Source organism: Agrilus planipennis, unplaced genomic scaffold (genome assembly GCF_000699045.2).
Source record: "Agrilus planipennis isolate EAB-ADULT unplaced genomic scaffold, Apla_2.0 scaffold101, whole genome shotgun sequence".
In the NCBI taxonomy this organism is placed as follows: Eukaryota; Metazoa; Arthropoda; class Insecta; order Coleoptera; family Buprestidae; genus Agrilus; species Agrilus planipennis.
This window is the reverse complement of record NW_020438899.1, coordinates 851,928-867,686: the sequence shown is the minus strand read 5'-3', so window position 1 is coordinate 867,686 and position 15,759 is coordinate 851,928. Positions and strand designations below refer to the sequence as shown.

At 36.7% G+C, this 15,759-nt stretch overlaps 1 protein-coding gene across 1 annotated transcript in view; it reads left to right on the top strand.

The window, feature by feature from the left end:
• The window catches only part of LOC108735595 (transient receptor potential cation channel subfamily A member 1), a 124,085-nt gene that overhangs the window by 68,214 nt on the left and 40,112 nt on the right, over positions 1–15,759 (top strand). Inside the window, exon 4 of the mRNA XM_018467608.1 lies at positions 6,997–7,153. Within this exon, the coding sequence (XP_018323110.1) occupies positions 6,997–7,153 (157 nt within the window). The remainder of the gene's footprint in view (positions 1–6,996; positions 7,154–15,759) is intronic.

Genomic DNA, 15,759 nt, shown 5'->3' with positions numbered 1-15,759 from the left:
TCTTAATGTACTATGAACTCTAACTATGAACAGGTAAACTGGTGAATATTATTGTAGCGGGGGCGAATAACTAGAAATTGAATATAATATAATACAGAATATGGAAAGCCCTATCATTAAATATGAGCACAATCGTCATACAACATTTCTTTCCCGTTTATAAGGGTTCTATGAATACCCAGGTAAAATGTAAATTGGTCCTATTGTCACTAACTTAGACACTATTTAAAATTACAAATATGAATTTAAATTAAAAATATATCATGTACACAAAAAAGAGAAAAACTTAGGACTTAACAATGTTAATAGGGATTTTAGGAAAGTACAGTAATAAAAGTTATGGCAGAGATGGATAGAATACAAAAGCTTTAGAAGATAATGTTGAGAAATATGTACACAGAAAATGAATATCATACAAAAGATTTACATATTTACACAACGACATTATATATATAGGGTGCTGTTATGTTGGTCACTACCATACTCTTTGTTTAAATACGAACGTATAGAAGGAAGGTAATAAGTTCAGTTTATAAAATAGCAGTCGAAAAAGGTGTTGATTACGGAGGTGAAATGATTTTTGATTGCACTGCTCAAAATGTACGTGCACACTTACAATGTCTATATGATGCTAACAAAGAGGAAACGCTAAAAATCACAAATTCTAATTCGCTTGAAGTTAGACTCATTCTAATAAGAACAGCCAGAACGACAACCGCAGATATTATTATTCGTGCGCAGCATAAAAGTCAAGCAAGTGATATATCACAGCCTACAACATGTGGGATACTCTAATTTAAACCATCCCCTTTTAATTTCCCGTTAGTGGCGTATAAGTCTTCGGAACCTATACAGTAGTATTTTCCTTTACTATCATACTGAGCTTTTATGGTATTTTCAATAGTTCAATTACAATGAATTACCAAAGCCACACAACGATACTTGTAATAATTGCTTGACTATTATGATTAAACGAGTGTTCAGGTATATACTGCGGTGTTGTGCCACTAGCATACAATTGCGATCTAATTAATTATAATAAGATATGAACATTTATTAATNATCGTCGTTTTCTGAGTATTTATTCAAGTTTTGCTATATATGCCAAAGATATTAGACAGTGCTTTAAATTTTTGGTTGCAGCATATTGATTCAATATTCTTTTTATTCACTCGTGTAACTTAATGTAACGCTTCTTTCTTCTTCTGCATTCCATATTTAACTGCGCTCTTCTACACGGAAAGTAATTTTGTTTTGCCTCTTCTCTTAATTTTGTGATCAATTGGTATGTTGCAGGATTAAGCCCCAAGATGTCATTTAGTTTATAGTTACATCCTTCTATGGAATTATTTGTCCAGTATTTTTTGTTGTAACAGTTCCACATAGCAACCGTGACAACATAATTATCAAGCGATTCATATACGAAATAGCAATTAGTGCTATATATATATATTTATTTTTTATTGTAATAATGATAATAATTGAAAAACGTATGTACAAATTACAAAGACAGCTTATTTAAATAAAAAAAAAAACTTTTGGGTGTTTCATTCCCACCAGCCAGTAATGCTGGTGGGCGGGCAATCCCTCCGGACTATGCCGGAAGGTAGGGCGGGAGGCCCTCTTCAGCCTGCTTTCAGGAATCGTGGGAATGGGTGGGTGGTGGTTCAGGTGAGAAAGATGAGACGGACGAAATGAAGACAGAAGAGAATGAAAGATTATCTGTGGAATATTACTGCCTCAGCATTTGCCTAAGTGATCCAAGGAAACCACAGAAAAACTTGGACCAAGGCAGACGGACCCGGAATCGAACCGGCGTCCTCCCGAATGCTAAGCAATGGTCTAGAGGCCTAGAGGCCATGCCGCTCGGTCTTATTTAAATTCCAACTATACCCAAGTGACCCTTGATGCTTTTACGCTGCTTTCACACATACGGTTTTCTAACGGCAACCGTGCGGTAATTTTATTTGCTTTGTGTTCATACGGCACACGGTTTTTCATTTCGGGTTTAGTTTTGTTTTGATACGTGAACAAAATAGACGAAACAAGAAAACGCATATTGTTAATAATGACATGGCATATTATTTTTAACAATATTTTTCCTATATCGTTTTGTTGCATTTCTGATATTTCATCAGTCATCCTTCAGAATCCTACAAATTTCCTTCCAATCCTGTTGTTTCTTCTCTCTATTTTTAAATTCTCAGTGGTTTTATCACATAACACTGGTCGCTGTTCAACAAATGTAATTAGCAACTTATTATCTATTTCAATAACCATTATTTCGATATGCTAAATAATTTCTTCTGTCTAACTGCACAATTCAGAGAGAAAAATGATTCTGAATACAATATTTGCCGTGTGAACACACGGAATGTGTGCATACTTCTATACACTTGCTTGTCTCACTGTTGCCGTACACGGCTCGGGCACCGTGCCGTTGCAGTCCCCATACTGTGCTGCGACGGCAGCCGTGTACGGCTCCGGTAGCAAACCGTATTGTGTGAAAGTTTGCATATAAAACAATGTATTATTATTATACACGGCACCGTTGCCGTACACGGTCACGGTAAAAAACCGTATGTTAGAAAGAAGCGTAAAACACCACTTGTACCCAAATAGGAAGTACCCAACTGGCACATATTCGTCTACTGCTCTTTGCGCGTGTTTAATTTATATACATACATAAATAATTTCTCAGGGATTTTTATCATATGTGAAAAATATTGTTTATTTTAAAAAGTTACAGGTTCTTAGCAAGAAGTTGTGGACTGCAGTAGATTTACAAGGTGTTTTACATCGATAGATGAAGAGATAATGCCTCTGCGCATGCATCTTCAATCACAAATTCATACAGCGTTGTCAAGTTTAATAAAATTATGTATACATAGCAAAATAATAAAATTTAACATATAAAAATAAAAGTTTATGGTTACATTAAATTCAAAGCCGCTAAGAACGGTATTAGTGCAGGTCTACATGCCTACATCATCTTACAGTGATGAAGACGTAGAAGCAGTTTATGCAGATATAGAAGACGGGTTAAGTTTAGTGAAAGGACAGGAAAACTTAGTAGTTCTAGGAGATTTCAACGCAGTAATAGGTGAATGTGGTGCAATAGCAGGTTCTTTTGGATTAGGCAACATAGGGGAGATAGGCTGATAGAATTTTGCGATAAACATAACTTAACCGTCACGAATATTTTATTCAACCATCACGTTAGGAGGCGCTATACGTGGAAGATGCCCGGTGATTTAGGGAGATATTAGTTAGATTACATACTTGTTATGCAAAGATTTAAATATCAAGTAAGGGACTGTAGGAGTTATCCAGGAGCAGATATAGATAGCGATCATAACGTAGTAGTTATGAAGACCAATCTTAAATTGAAAATTCTGAAAAAGAGGAAAGGTAGGAGACGTCTCGACTTAGAAAAGCCAAAATATAACGAAACGCGTGATAGGCTAGATAAAAGGACAGACGAAATACTTAAGGCGGCAGAAGAAACGAATGACGGGGACATAGAGACAGAATGGAACTGCATTAAAACGTGCCTAAAGTTAGCAGCTACAGATATACTAGGTCTTAAACAAAACGAAAGTAAGAAGCAAGAGGTAGGATACAGTAGTAATAATATAAGAAACGAGGCAGGGGTCATTTTGATAGGAAACGAGGAAAAGGCAGATAGGTGGGAAGAATGTATAGAGAACCTTTACGCAGGCCCTGAGTTAGGATATATATTAGAGAAGGAAGATAGTGTGGAGATAGATGAGCTTGGTTATCCCATAATGAGAGAAGAGTTCGATGTAGCATTAAAAAAATTTAAAGAATAATAAGGCGCCAGGTGTAGATAGGTTACAAGGAGAAATTCTAAAACTTGCAGGAAAAGAGGTTAGAGATCGTATGTTTAAGCTGGTTAGCCACATTTACGAGACTGGGATTATAAACGGAACGTAGTAGTAACATTACCTAAAAAGTGGGGCGCGGATAGGTGCGAGACATTTAGAACAATTAGCTTAACTTCCCATGCGTCAAAAACCTTAACTAGAATTGTACAGAGGAGGATGGAAAAAAGGGCGGAAGAACTATTAGGGGAAAATCAATTTGGGTTTAGAAGAAATAGAGGAACGCGGGAGGCCATTCTAGCTTTACGGGTAGCAATAGAGAAAACGATAGAAAAAGGAAAGAGTGCGTACATAGGATTTGTAGATTTAGAGAAAGCTTTTGACAATGTTAAATGGGACAAGATGTTAAATATACTTAAAAATGTAGGGATGAATTACAAAGATAGAAGAGTGATACTTAGTTTGTATAAAGAGCAACAGGCAGTTATAGAGCTGGGGATGCAACGTAGAGAAGTAAATATTAGGAAGGGAGTCAGGCAGGGATGCACACTGTCACCGCTACTTTTTAATCTATACATCGAAGACGCCATCAACATCATTAAAGACAGTACAACTGTAGGGATAGATGTGCAAGGGCAAAAGATTAGTATGCTTAGATTTGCAGATGATATAGCAGTATTAGCATCTAGCAAGGAGGACCTAGAGATAGCTTTAAATAAAATGGAAGCGGTACTGACAGATCAGTACTGTATGAAAATAAATAAAAGTAAAACTAAAATACTGGTATGCAAGGGAAGAAAAAGTAGGGAAAGAGCGAATATAAAGATAGGAGACGAAAAATTAGAAGAAGTGGCTGATTTTAGATACCTAGGAAGTCAGATAAGTGAGGATGGAAGGAGTAGTAGGGATATAAAGCAGAGGATAGCGCAGGGTCGTGTCGCCTTTAATAAAAAGAAGTCACTTCTATGCTCGCGAACGGTTAATTTAGAAATTCGAAAAAGGTTGTTAAAGGTGTATGTTTGGAGCACGGCGTTGTACGGGTGCGAAACATGGACAGTGGGAGCGGCGGAAAAGAAAAGGTTAGAAGCGTTCGAAATGTGGTGTTATAGGCGGATGATGAGGATATCGTGGGTAGAAAAGGTTAGAAATGAAGAGGTATTGGAAAGAATAGGAGAACAGAGGACTCTATGGAAGTCAATAAAAAATAGGCGAGATAGGTTGGTAGGACACCTTCTCAGGCATGAAAGTCTAGTCAGAGACATATTAGAGGCAGAAACAGGAGTTAGGAGGGGTAGAGGTAGACCTAGGTTAGATTACTGTTCACAAATAGTTAAGGATGTGGGTTGTTCTAGTTTTAGAGAAATGCGAAGTTTAGCTCAGGATAGGAAAGAGTAGAGGTATGTGTCCAACTAGTCTTAGGACTGACGACCCTATAATGATGATGAAAAATACCAACAGAAACACAAAACATATAAGCATATTTCAACCGATTTATCGGAATAATCGGTTAATGGATATAATTGGTTAACCGGAAAAATCAATTAATCGGAATAATTGATTGTTAAATGTAACAATTGCCTAGCCCTACTAGATAGATAAACAATAGCTTTATTAACAAAATTCTTATTCTTATTTACATTAGGTTCTTCACTTCCTGCCTTTAAGTATATTCTTATCAACTCATCGTTTATTTTTTTGATAGCCATTTATTCGTCAAGCAAGTTTTTTCTGAACGCTGTGACCATAGCTCCTTTGGTCTTCCACTTTCCTTTTCTCTCTTGGTGTTTATTATAAAGCTTTTCAACATCGTTTTCTTTTTCTATCCAGGTCTCTATCACATTCAGTATGTCGTTTTTCTTTAATTCCTCCCTATCCTCTTTGTCTAAACCATTTATGTCCCTTACGTTCCACAATGCCACTTGCATGTTTTTCTTATAGTTATTACTGATCGGTAATTCTATTCTTCTGTCTTTCCTTCCGAACCATTTTTCCTTCCTTTCATTCCAGTATAGCTCCTCTTGTTCTGTTGTTATTTTGTTGTAGCTAATTTTGCAATTAGTTCCTTTTTCTCTCAGTTATTTTGCTTTTTTGAATACTTCTTTTCTGCTCTTTTCTTTCTAGTCATGTTATGTCATTATTGATAATTATTTTGTCTTTTTCTTGCCTTTTTTTTCATAACATTATTTTTTTGCTCTATGCTTTCGACTTGTGCTCCTAGGATGTTTTCTATATTTCTCACGAGTCAAAATCTGCTTACTATTATTTTTACTCCTAGCTTTTGCTTCGTCCATTTCCTTACAGAACAACTTTGGTTTGGCAGGTACCTAATTCATAGTTTGAAATCGCGATCCACGTCTGACAGTTTTCAATAAATCACTGAACAAGAACTTAATGTTCGATAATATCAAGCTATTACCCAAACGGGACGCGACAACAGCCGAGTTAAGTACCTACTTGCTTCTTTAAAAGCAATTACGTATATTTTACTGTTCTGTTTATGTGAAGCTTAAACTGTTGATATGGATTAATTACAATTAATTATTAATAACATTTTCGGATTCCAATCGTGTGGGTTTTATTTTTGCCACAACAATAATATTAGTATCCATGTCTTAGTTATAATCCAAATCTCCCTATGAACATTCTGACATAAATTTATTTTTCTCTCACTATGCAGTTTAATTAACAAGGAATAATGCAATTCCCTTACTTCACCCAATTTTGCCACTGTATATACTCCCTGATTAATTGTTATCCGCATTAATTTTCCTCAATGCAGAAGGACGAAATATTCGAGGCGCAGACTATTTACCGACTATGCTCCATCCAAATCCGTTCAGCCTTTAAGTCATGATTGAGTAACAAACAACCAAATATACATTTAAACATACACATAAGTATGGAAATTATGCATTTATGCATTTTAGCAGAATAGGGTAATCTAATTTATTACACAGTCCATTAGATAGGAGTTATTTTGATTAAATTTAAGAATTTACATCTAAAAGTTTCTTGCAACGTGTTTGAGATACATCTGAAGTACGTGTGAAAACTTTCAATCGTTTTATCAGTTTTTCACATGCCTTAATTTTCAAATACGTGGTCAGCGTTTTTGATTATACTAGCATTTTGTATTCGTTTTTTGTTAAAGGCTGCCGAGAGTGGAAATTTAGAAGCATTTCAAAAGTTGTATTTTTCCGACCAAACGCGTTTGACAATTAAAGATACCAGAGGAAGAACTGCTGCTCATCAAGCTGCAGCGAAAAACAAGGTGGAAATACTCCAGTTCATTTCAGCCCATGACGGAGGTAAGTTAATAATTTATTGCTTTCCATTTCAGTCTACTGCACTCGTGTTTAAAATTAAAATGAATATACGTAGAAAAGCATTCTTCATTATACCCTTAACATTTTAATATTTTGTTAAGCGATCTGCAATTTTTAACATCCATTTTTGCCCGACTATGGCACAAAAAAAGGAGAAAGTTCGGGTATCTGTAACGCAAGTATCTATAGATGTTCATCCGTTCCTCTCCACCCAGGGGGGGCAGGGTAGAGCAGGTGCCCCCCCCTGGAAATCTCGCAGAAAATGTATGAACTCGTCTAATCACTAATCAAAGTGTAAACGGGGCCATATATGCTTACTTTTGAATAAAATAGTAGAAGTCGAATTAAACAATTAAAATTAAAAAAAATGCATAGTCAAATTTACTTTTATTTATTTAAAGATGTTTGGGAGGTACAATCGGAGACAAGAGTACATAAAATTAGAAATTCGTGATTAATTAGGTTTTGCAGCATATCATGAGGTAAATAAATACTATCTATACTAAAAAAAAAGTATACGGTTTGAGAGAAAATTTGGAATTTGACCAAAAACTTTGAATAAAATAAGAAATAACGAATAATATGGAAAATTTTTAACTGACTTTTGGCAGTGAATATGCCTTGATTTCAACTTCGAAACAAAAAAATATTTAGTTTCAATCTTTATTAATAATGAGCGTAAAACTTTTTAATATGTTTAAATAATAATTAAAACTTTAAAATTGCATTTATTTCAGACAATTATAAATATTATCATTATATTATCAAGTAAAAACGAGATTTTCAGATAATTTTTCATTTTTTCCTCGATAACCATTTAGTGAATTTGAATAACCTTACGCTAAAGTGATTCTCCAGAGTTCAAGTTACTTATTATAAAAGTTTGAAATTTCTGGTAGCTTTTTTTCTGTTAATAAAAATAAATTTAATCTGTTCGGTTAACGAATCTCCATAAAATGACGTGTAAAATTACAATTTTTTAAAATTTCAATAACTTTTTAACGGTTAAGTGAATCGATTTGCAATTTTTACAGGAGTTTTAGAATTGAATGAGGAACGTTGTTCCAAATTTTTATTTGTCTCGTAGCATTTTGACATACCTCCCAAACATCCTTAACTGCCTATAAAGTAGGATCATTTGCGGCTGTTTGCCCTACACATATCTAATGTTTCATGTAGGTGCCTTTGTATAGTGTGTATGACAAAACAGCCGCGGATGATCTGACCAAAAAAAATCTGACTTGCCCCCCTAGGGCAGAAACTAGGTACGCCCATGAATATGACGGCTAAGAAACAAAAACCCAACCCTATTAAAGAAAAATATATACAAATGTATGGAGTTTGGTATCAAATTGAAGGCTTAAATACGCCCATTCCGAAAGTATAAAACATAAAAAAACTGCATTCTCATAAACGTTAAAAATGCCCAAGTTTGTATTATTATGATAGGTATCCAGGGGTTCAGATTGTATTAAAATTTCTTTGAATTTAACAAATACTATCATAGTAGGTATTCAGATAATCTGTTTGTATAGGCCTCTCAGGATTACAATAGGTGTTTGTGTCAGAGTTAATTTGGTTGTTCTAGCACCAAACTTTCCTGTAGTTAAAATGAAATTACATGTTGCTTTCTTTTACTTAAGCAGAGCGGGATATACGACATACATAATTCCCAAATTTTCATTTTATGCTGTTTCTATTGTCTTGCTTTCTCTTTACTTATTTATGTCTTTAGTGCAATAGATACCTAGAAATTTGTACTCGCTTATGTATAGATACATATGTACAATACATACTGTTGTTCCACCACTCACCCTTTTCACCCTCCTTATCCCCACACAACCACTTACCCTAAGTTACCATATTTGTTTGTGAATATAGAAGAGCAAGTCTTGATCCAGCCCTCAACCACTAAATTGTTACATAGACATCTGTATTTTTATTTGCACTTTGTTTTCTTCATCATAATTTCTTATTTGTACTTAGTGTGGAATTCGAACTTGATTCGAAAATTAGATTCTTCCGAACTTTTGAGAATTAAAACACTAGGTATTACGTAAATATAAATTAAAAAAACGAAAATCCCACTACGACTTTAACTATTCTTTCAAAGGTTATCATTATCAAGATAAGGTCGTCAATCCTGATAAGACTGGTTGGACACGCACCTGCACCCGTTCCTATCCTGAGCTAATCTTCGCATTTCCCTAGAAAGGTTGTAAACATGACTTATTGACTTATCGTTAGTAACTACTATCAACTACAAGTAGAGGTCTAAGGCGGCCCATACACCTACAATAATTTTGTACAATGTTTTTATTGTGCAATAATATTGAATACCCCCGTTGAATCCAAACGTTCAATAATATTTAGCAATAAGATTGACAAGTCATTAGCGTCAATATTTTTATGCGAGAAGCATGTCCAGTGGTGTTGTGCTAATTTTTTTTTACCGGAACGCGTATATATAATTATATAGACAGGGCCGATCCTGGGTAGGCGGCCGCTCTGTTCGGTCTCATGTCCCAAATTTGACGACGGCGTGGGGGGGGGGATTTCCCCCAATTTTCGCCCGTCGCCAGGATCGGCCCTGTTCACGGTTCGGAAAAACAAGCCGGTTCGTTCCGGTTTTTGTTCCGGTTCGGGTTCGGTTCAAACCCTTGTTTATAATAATACATATAAAAATTCGTCAAAAATTAGAAAAAAAAATCAGCAATTCTTTTTAATTTTTTTTCAATACGTCAGCCAATTCTCGTTATCAGAAATCAACTTTAGTTCCGGAACGCGTTCCTGTCCAAAAAGGAAGTACCGGAACGACGTTCCGGAGCGTTCCGGCTCGACAAAACCACTGAACATGTCTGACGACGAAGTTTTGGCTGCAACCGTGCTAGTGATTTTGTTGAAAACAGGAAAAAAGGAAAACGAATATGGGCCAAGGAATGGTTTAAAAAAAGACCAGTCTACACTCACGAAAGACTTTTCAGGGACTTAACATTAACTCAAGAAAACGATTTCAAAAACTATATGAGAATGGATATTGCAAAGTTCGAAGAATTGCTACAATTAGTAAATTATTCACCATTTTGATGGTCGACTCCATACTACACGTGACTGAACTGATCGCAACCGCTCCAAATAATGAATTGAAAAATATTGCGCCATACTAACCCTACACAGTGCAAGAAAACCATAGTGCACAATAAAAATTAAGCTAGCTCAAACTTCTATTCAATTATTGCAAATTTTTCACTATTATCCCTACACCGCCAATAATATTGTGCAATCATCTGTGTTGTACAATATTATTGTAGGTGTATGGGCCGGCTAAGTTAAAGGCGTAGTGGGGCTTTAGTTTATTTTATTTATTTTTGTAGCCATTTGAAATTCGGAAGTTTTCATTCTTTGTAAAGATTCTAATTTGCATATGTTGACCAGCCATAAATTATTTTGCTGTAGCAAACAAATCCACACGGTGTCGCTACATAATTTATTTAAAGCGACTCTGGTGTTATAAAAGCACGAATATAAATTTTACAATTTGTAAGCGTAATTCTCACAGAATCGTTAATCATAGCGGGTAACAAGTAAACCACTAAATACATACATTACATTATACAGAACAGTCCATTAAGCGCGGTTTGCTCCTAGAGGTCTTATCGTTGAAACTGGAAGAAAATTTTTCAAATAAAAGATTTTCCTGGTCAAACGATCCATGTGCAGAGAATAATTTTAGAGATGGCGGACTTTCAGATATATCGGAAATATATATCAACTTCCTTGATGCTTATTTAAGGGTCTTCAACATCTGTTGCAAACCATCAAATTAATTTGCTTCATTTACCACAGGCTTTATTCTATTATACATTTTGTGGTTAACTGTCCCGGTCCCTGTCAAATCTATCCATCAGCTTTTTAAATGTTCTCGGGTTTAGGAGCGAGCAAGCAATTTTTTAAACGTTCTACAAGGATATACACTATATCGATAAATTCTAGGGTCCTTACTGTAACATAAACTCTTATGAAATCTGACAAGATTACACAAATAATTTGACAAAAAATGCTTATGTTTAGTAACTCTTGGACCTATCAATTTTCTCTGCACATTACGGAATAATTAACAACTCGTACTGTCCTGAAAACCGTCAAGACCCTAATATGCATTAGTAAATGTTAAAAAGGCTAGGGTCGTAGTTCAAGAAACTCGGGCACACAATTTAGCAAGATGAACTCAACACAAAAGAACATTTGACTGGAATTAGTAATACAAAGTAAAACAAAAACGTTACTAGTAACAACAACAATGGAGATAAATTACTAGAGAGCGGTTCGATTTAAAAATATAAATAAAATACTGATTTAACACCTCCTCTCAAAGCGATACTAATTTAAGTAATTGGCTTCTCAATGCCCATGTAATTTAAACAATTCCAATGCTTGACACTAGACAGTCCCTTGGTGAGAACGTCAGCTGGCATCTTGTCAGTGGGCAGGTACACCACGTTGATCTCGCCTGTAACTATGGCTTCTCTCACGAAGTGGTGTCGCACGTGTCCTTGGTTCTTGAATGTATGTACAGGATTCTCTGCCAGTTGCTTCGCTCCTTGATTATCAATGTGAATGTCAATTGCTGGCGGTGGACAAGCGCCAATCTATTCGCTGAGTCTTTTTAGGTGCATCGCTTCCTTGGAAGCCTCACTGAGTGCTATATACTTAGACTCCGTTGAAGACAAGGCCACCGTACGCTGCTTCCTCGACTTCCATGAGACGGGACCTCCACTCATCGTGAACGCGTATCCAGTGTAGGACCATTTGTCGTCAACACATACAGCCCAATCAGCATCCATGAAGCCGGTCAGGTTCTCACCTTTGAACTGAAAGTGATACCTACGTCGGTTGTACCCTTGAGCTACCGTAATACTTGTTTCGCAACTTGCTACTGACTCTTTCCAAAACAGTCGTTGAACTGGCTCAGGACACTTGTAGCGTGTGTAATATCACAGCGCGTTCCGACGGACAAGCACATAAGGGCTCTGATAAGTTCTCGATACGCTGGTTTCTCTCCGTCTTCTTTGCTCCAAATTTCGTCCCTAGATAACTTAGCTCCTGGTTCGAGCGGTGTTGAGAGCGATTGACAATCGGACATCCCAAAGCGGTCAATTCTGTCCAGCACATACCCGCGCTGACTCATGGTGATCGTCGATTTGTCCCGAGTGAATTCGATTCCCAAGCAGTAAGAAACGTCCCCCAAATCTTTGATCTGGAACGACTCGCTCAGGAACTTTGTAGACTTTGTCGAGCATTTCAGCATTGCGTAACATCACAAGCGTGTCGTCGACGTAGACGACAATAATGAGCTGGTTTCCACCCTCGTTCTTCACGTAGACGCTTGCGTCTCCGAAAGTTGGCTTCGCGCCAAACTTTTTCAGCTCTTTATCGAAGCGCTTATACCAGCATCGTCCAGCCTGTTTTATCCCGTTCAATGCCTTCCTCATACAACAGGCTTTATTTCCGGAAGATAATTGGGACAACATGTTTGCAGCCTTGTTGACCACCTTTCGGGAGTCCAACTTCTTCTCAACGATGAACTTCAGGGTTTGTTCAGTATAACGTGACACCTCTATCCAGATTTCCTCGTCGATGGCGCTATTTAAGAAAGCTGCGGAGACGTCAAACTGCTGTACGTGCGTACCATGTTTCGCTACCAAGGCCATGGCAAGGCGAATTGAGCTGAACCGAGTGGCAGGTGTATAAGACTCGCTGCAGTCCATCCCAGGACGCTGGGTGAATCCCTTAGCTACGACTCTGGCCTTCCGCTTGGTGACAGCTCCGTCGGCACCATTTTTGCTTCTGAGTACAAGCCGACTCCCGACGGTTGAACGCTCCTTTGCACGCTCCTCCAAGTCCCAAGGTTGTTTTGCAGTATCGAGCAGAACTCGTCGGTCATCGCTAACATCCACTTGTGCCTCTCAGGGCTAGAGATTGCCGACTTGATTGAGACTTCTGCGACGCATGCGGCATCTGGTGGATAATCGACATTCTCTGCCGTGTTATATTGTTTCTAAGGTCTGTCAGGTTTGCCTGTGAGGACCTTCTTCGGTCTCCCGGGTTTACGCTTCGACGGTGGAGTCGATCCGGTTGGAACTAGAGCCAGGGCTGACTTCCCATCGGACGCCTTTGAGAAAGGCTGACGTGTTTGTTGGCGGTAGTCAATATGAGGTCGTCCTTCAAATTAAGGAGGATCTTTAAACCAACCGCGCATTAAAACGAACCCATGTTGAAGATTTAGTGGAGCAATATTCCCCAAAAATAAAAACTGCAACATAAAAATGTAGGGTGCAGACTTCTCGTAACAGCATATAGCTAAGGATCTGTATTCTAAATATTATTGGGTAACTAAACAACGGAACTGTATTGACCTATAGAAAAACCAAGTCACGTCAATAATATACATATGAAGTTAGATCACTAATTCCTATAATATACTCACATGGAATTTTAGTTTCCAGTTTTGATTTTTAAAGTGAATCTTGTAGGTCAAAGTTATATTCCTGAAGTAACCCCAAGGTAATTTATAGAAAAGCTGCTTTTAGCTTTTACGCTACTTATTTTCCCTAAACATTTTCTAAACTTTCGTTAATTATCCAAATGTTTCTTCAAAAGACTTGGAAGTAGTATAGGTTAATTTTAATTCAGTTAAATCAGATTTCAGGACGTCAAAATCTTTAATATACAAGGACCGTTCTTACCAACCTCCAAAAGCCATAAACAAAAGTCAAGTGAATTTAAAATAATATTATAATGAAGAGTTGTGTAGGTTTATGATTAATATTCGACATAATCAGCTCGAGGATTGGTACATTTGTGCACGAGCTTTATAATACGCACTTAACAAAAAGGCGCCGCCAATAAATTTTAATTAAGTCTGGACGTTATATTGAAGCTCGTCGTTTCTTGGGAAGTGGGAAGAGCGGAGAAAAGATAAATATCAGTCTACAATATATTGAAAAGTCATTCAAAACAAAAGGGCATGGGACATTTTCAATCACCATACAGAGCCATTGACTGACTTCCATTTTCTCCCAAAACAGAAAGAATGACCTGAAGGACAGAGCATCCAAACTAACGTTGTGATTCATTTAAATTCATTGGTGACGACATATTATAAAGAGGGAATTGAATAGTTTGCTTCAGTCGACGTTCAGTTTGCCCTATTATTTAAACAGGGATAAAAAGAAAAAGTAATTACGTTGCACAAGGGATATGTAATTAACAAATAACATAACTAAATAAGCAAATAGTAAATGTTTACTTATTTATTTAATTATCTATTTGATTATTAACCAAAATCATATACATAATGGGAACATTATAAAAAATTAATGTACACAATAAAAGCTTCACTTATGCAATTTGTACTTAAAAGTGCTAATGGGTGTAGTAACAATCGTCTGTATACCATCGCAATTTTATGATTTTAATGTCATCTTACCGGAGGCAGTACTAAAGCTTTGTTGCTTGTTTTTTGATAGGTACTATTTTTAAAATTATTAAAAATGAAATGAAAATTCTTTCTTGTTTCGAGAGTGTTTTACTAAAGCACTTGATGACCTTTTCCATTCAATCTTATACTTGGGATAACACACCACTAGGTCCCACATTATAGCGTCGATATCAACGATGAAAGGTTCGCTATACTGTACGTATGTCAAGATTAGGGCTACAGAGTGTGCAATGTTCCAGTTGTTAAATGCTTTTTGATATTCCGATGTCCATTGATGCGAAACTCGATCTTCTGTAAATTTATGTAGTGGTCGGGCTATATCGGCAAATCCTCGTATGAATCTTCAGTAAAAGGAGCATAGTCCTTGAAAGCTTCCAAGTTCGTGAGATTCTTTGGTGTGAGCCGATTTCATACGGCATTCGTTTTGTCATGGTCGGTCATAATCCCTTCCGATGTTACGAAATGACATAGGTATCTTACTTCTCTTCTAAACAAGATGAGGAGGACCTAAAACTACAATTTTGCGGCTGCTAATTTCTTGAATACTGCAGTCACGTTTTGGAGATGGTCGTCGAAGGTATGATGATGTTGAAGAAAACTAAACAAATTTTCCAATTTACTGGGATTGATGAAGCAATTTGTAAAGTCACTTCCAATTGCTTCAAATATTTAATATCAAAGTGTCCAGGCCTCTCGGAGGCAAAGTTGAAGGAAGGTGTTTTCGTTGGGCCAGAAATTAGACGGCTTATCGATGTCCACAGTTCATCACAATCATGACAGATCCTCAAAGAGAAGGGTGGATTGCCTTTAAAGAGGCCATAGAGAAATTTTTAGGTAATAACAAAAACCTTAACTATAAACAAATCGTCAAAAGAATGTTAAGAGCATTTCAAGCCTTAGGTTGCCTAAAGAGTTTAAAAGTACATCTTCTTCATTCCCACCTCGACTACTCTCCATAAAATTTAGGAGATGTGAGTGAAGAGCAAGGTGAACGATTTCACCAAGATATTAAAGAGATGGAAAAAAGTTACCAGAGAAGATGGAGCGTCTCAATGATGGCAAACTACTGTTGGAAGCTTCAGAGAGA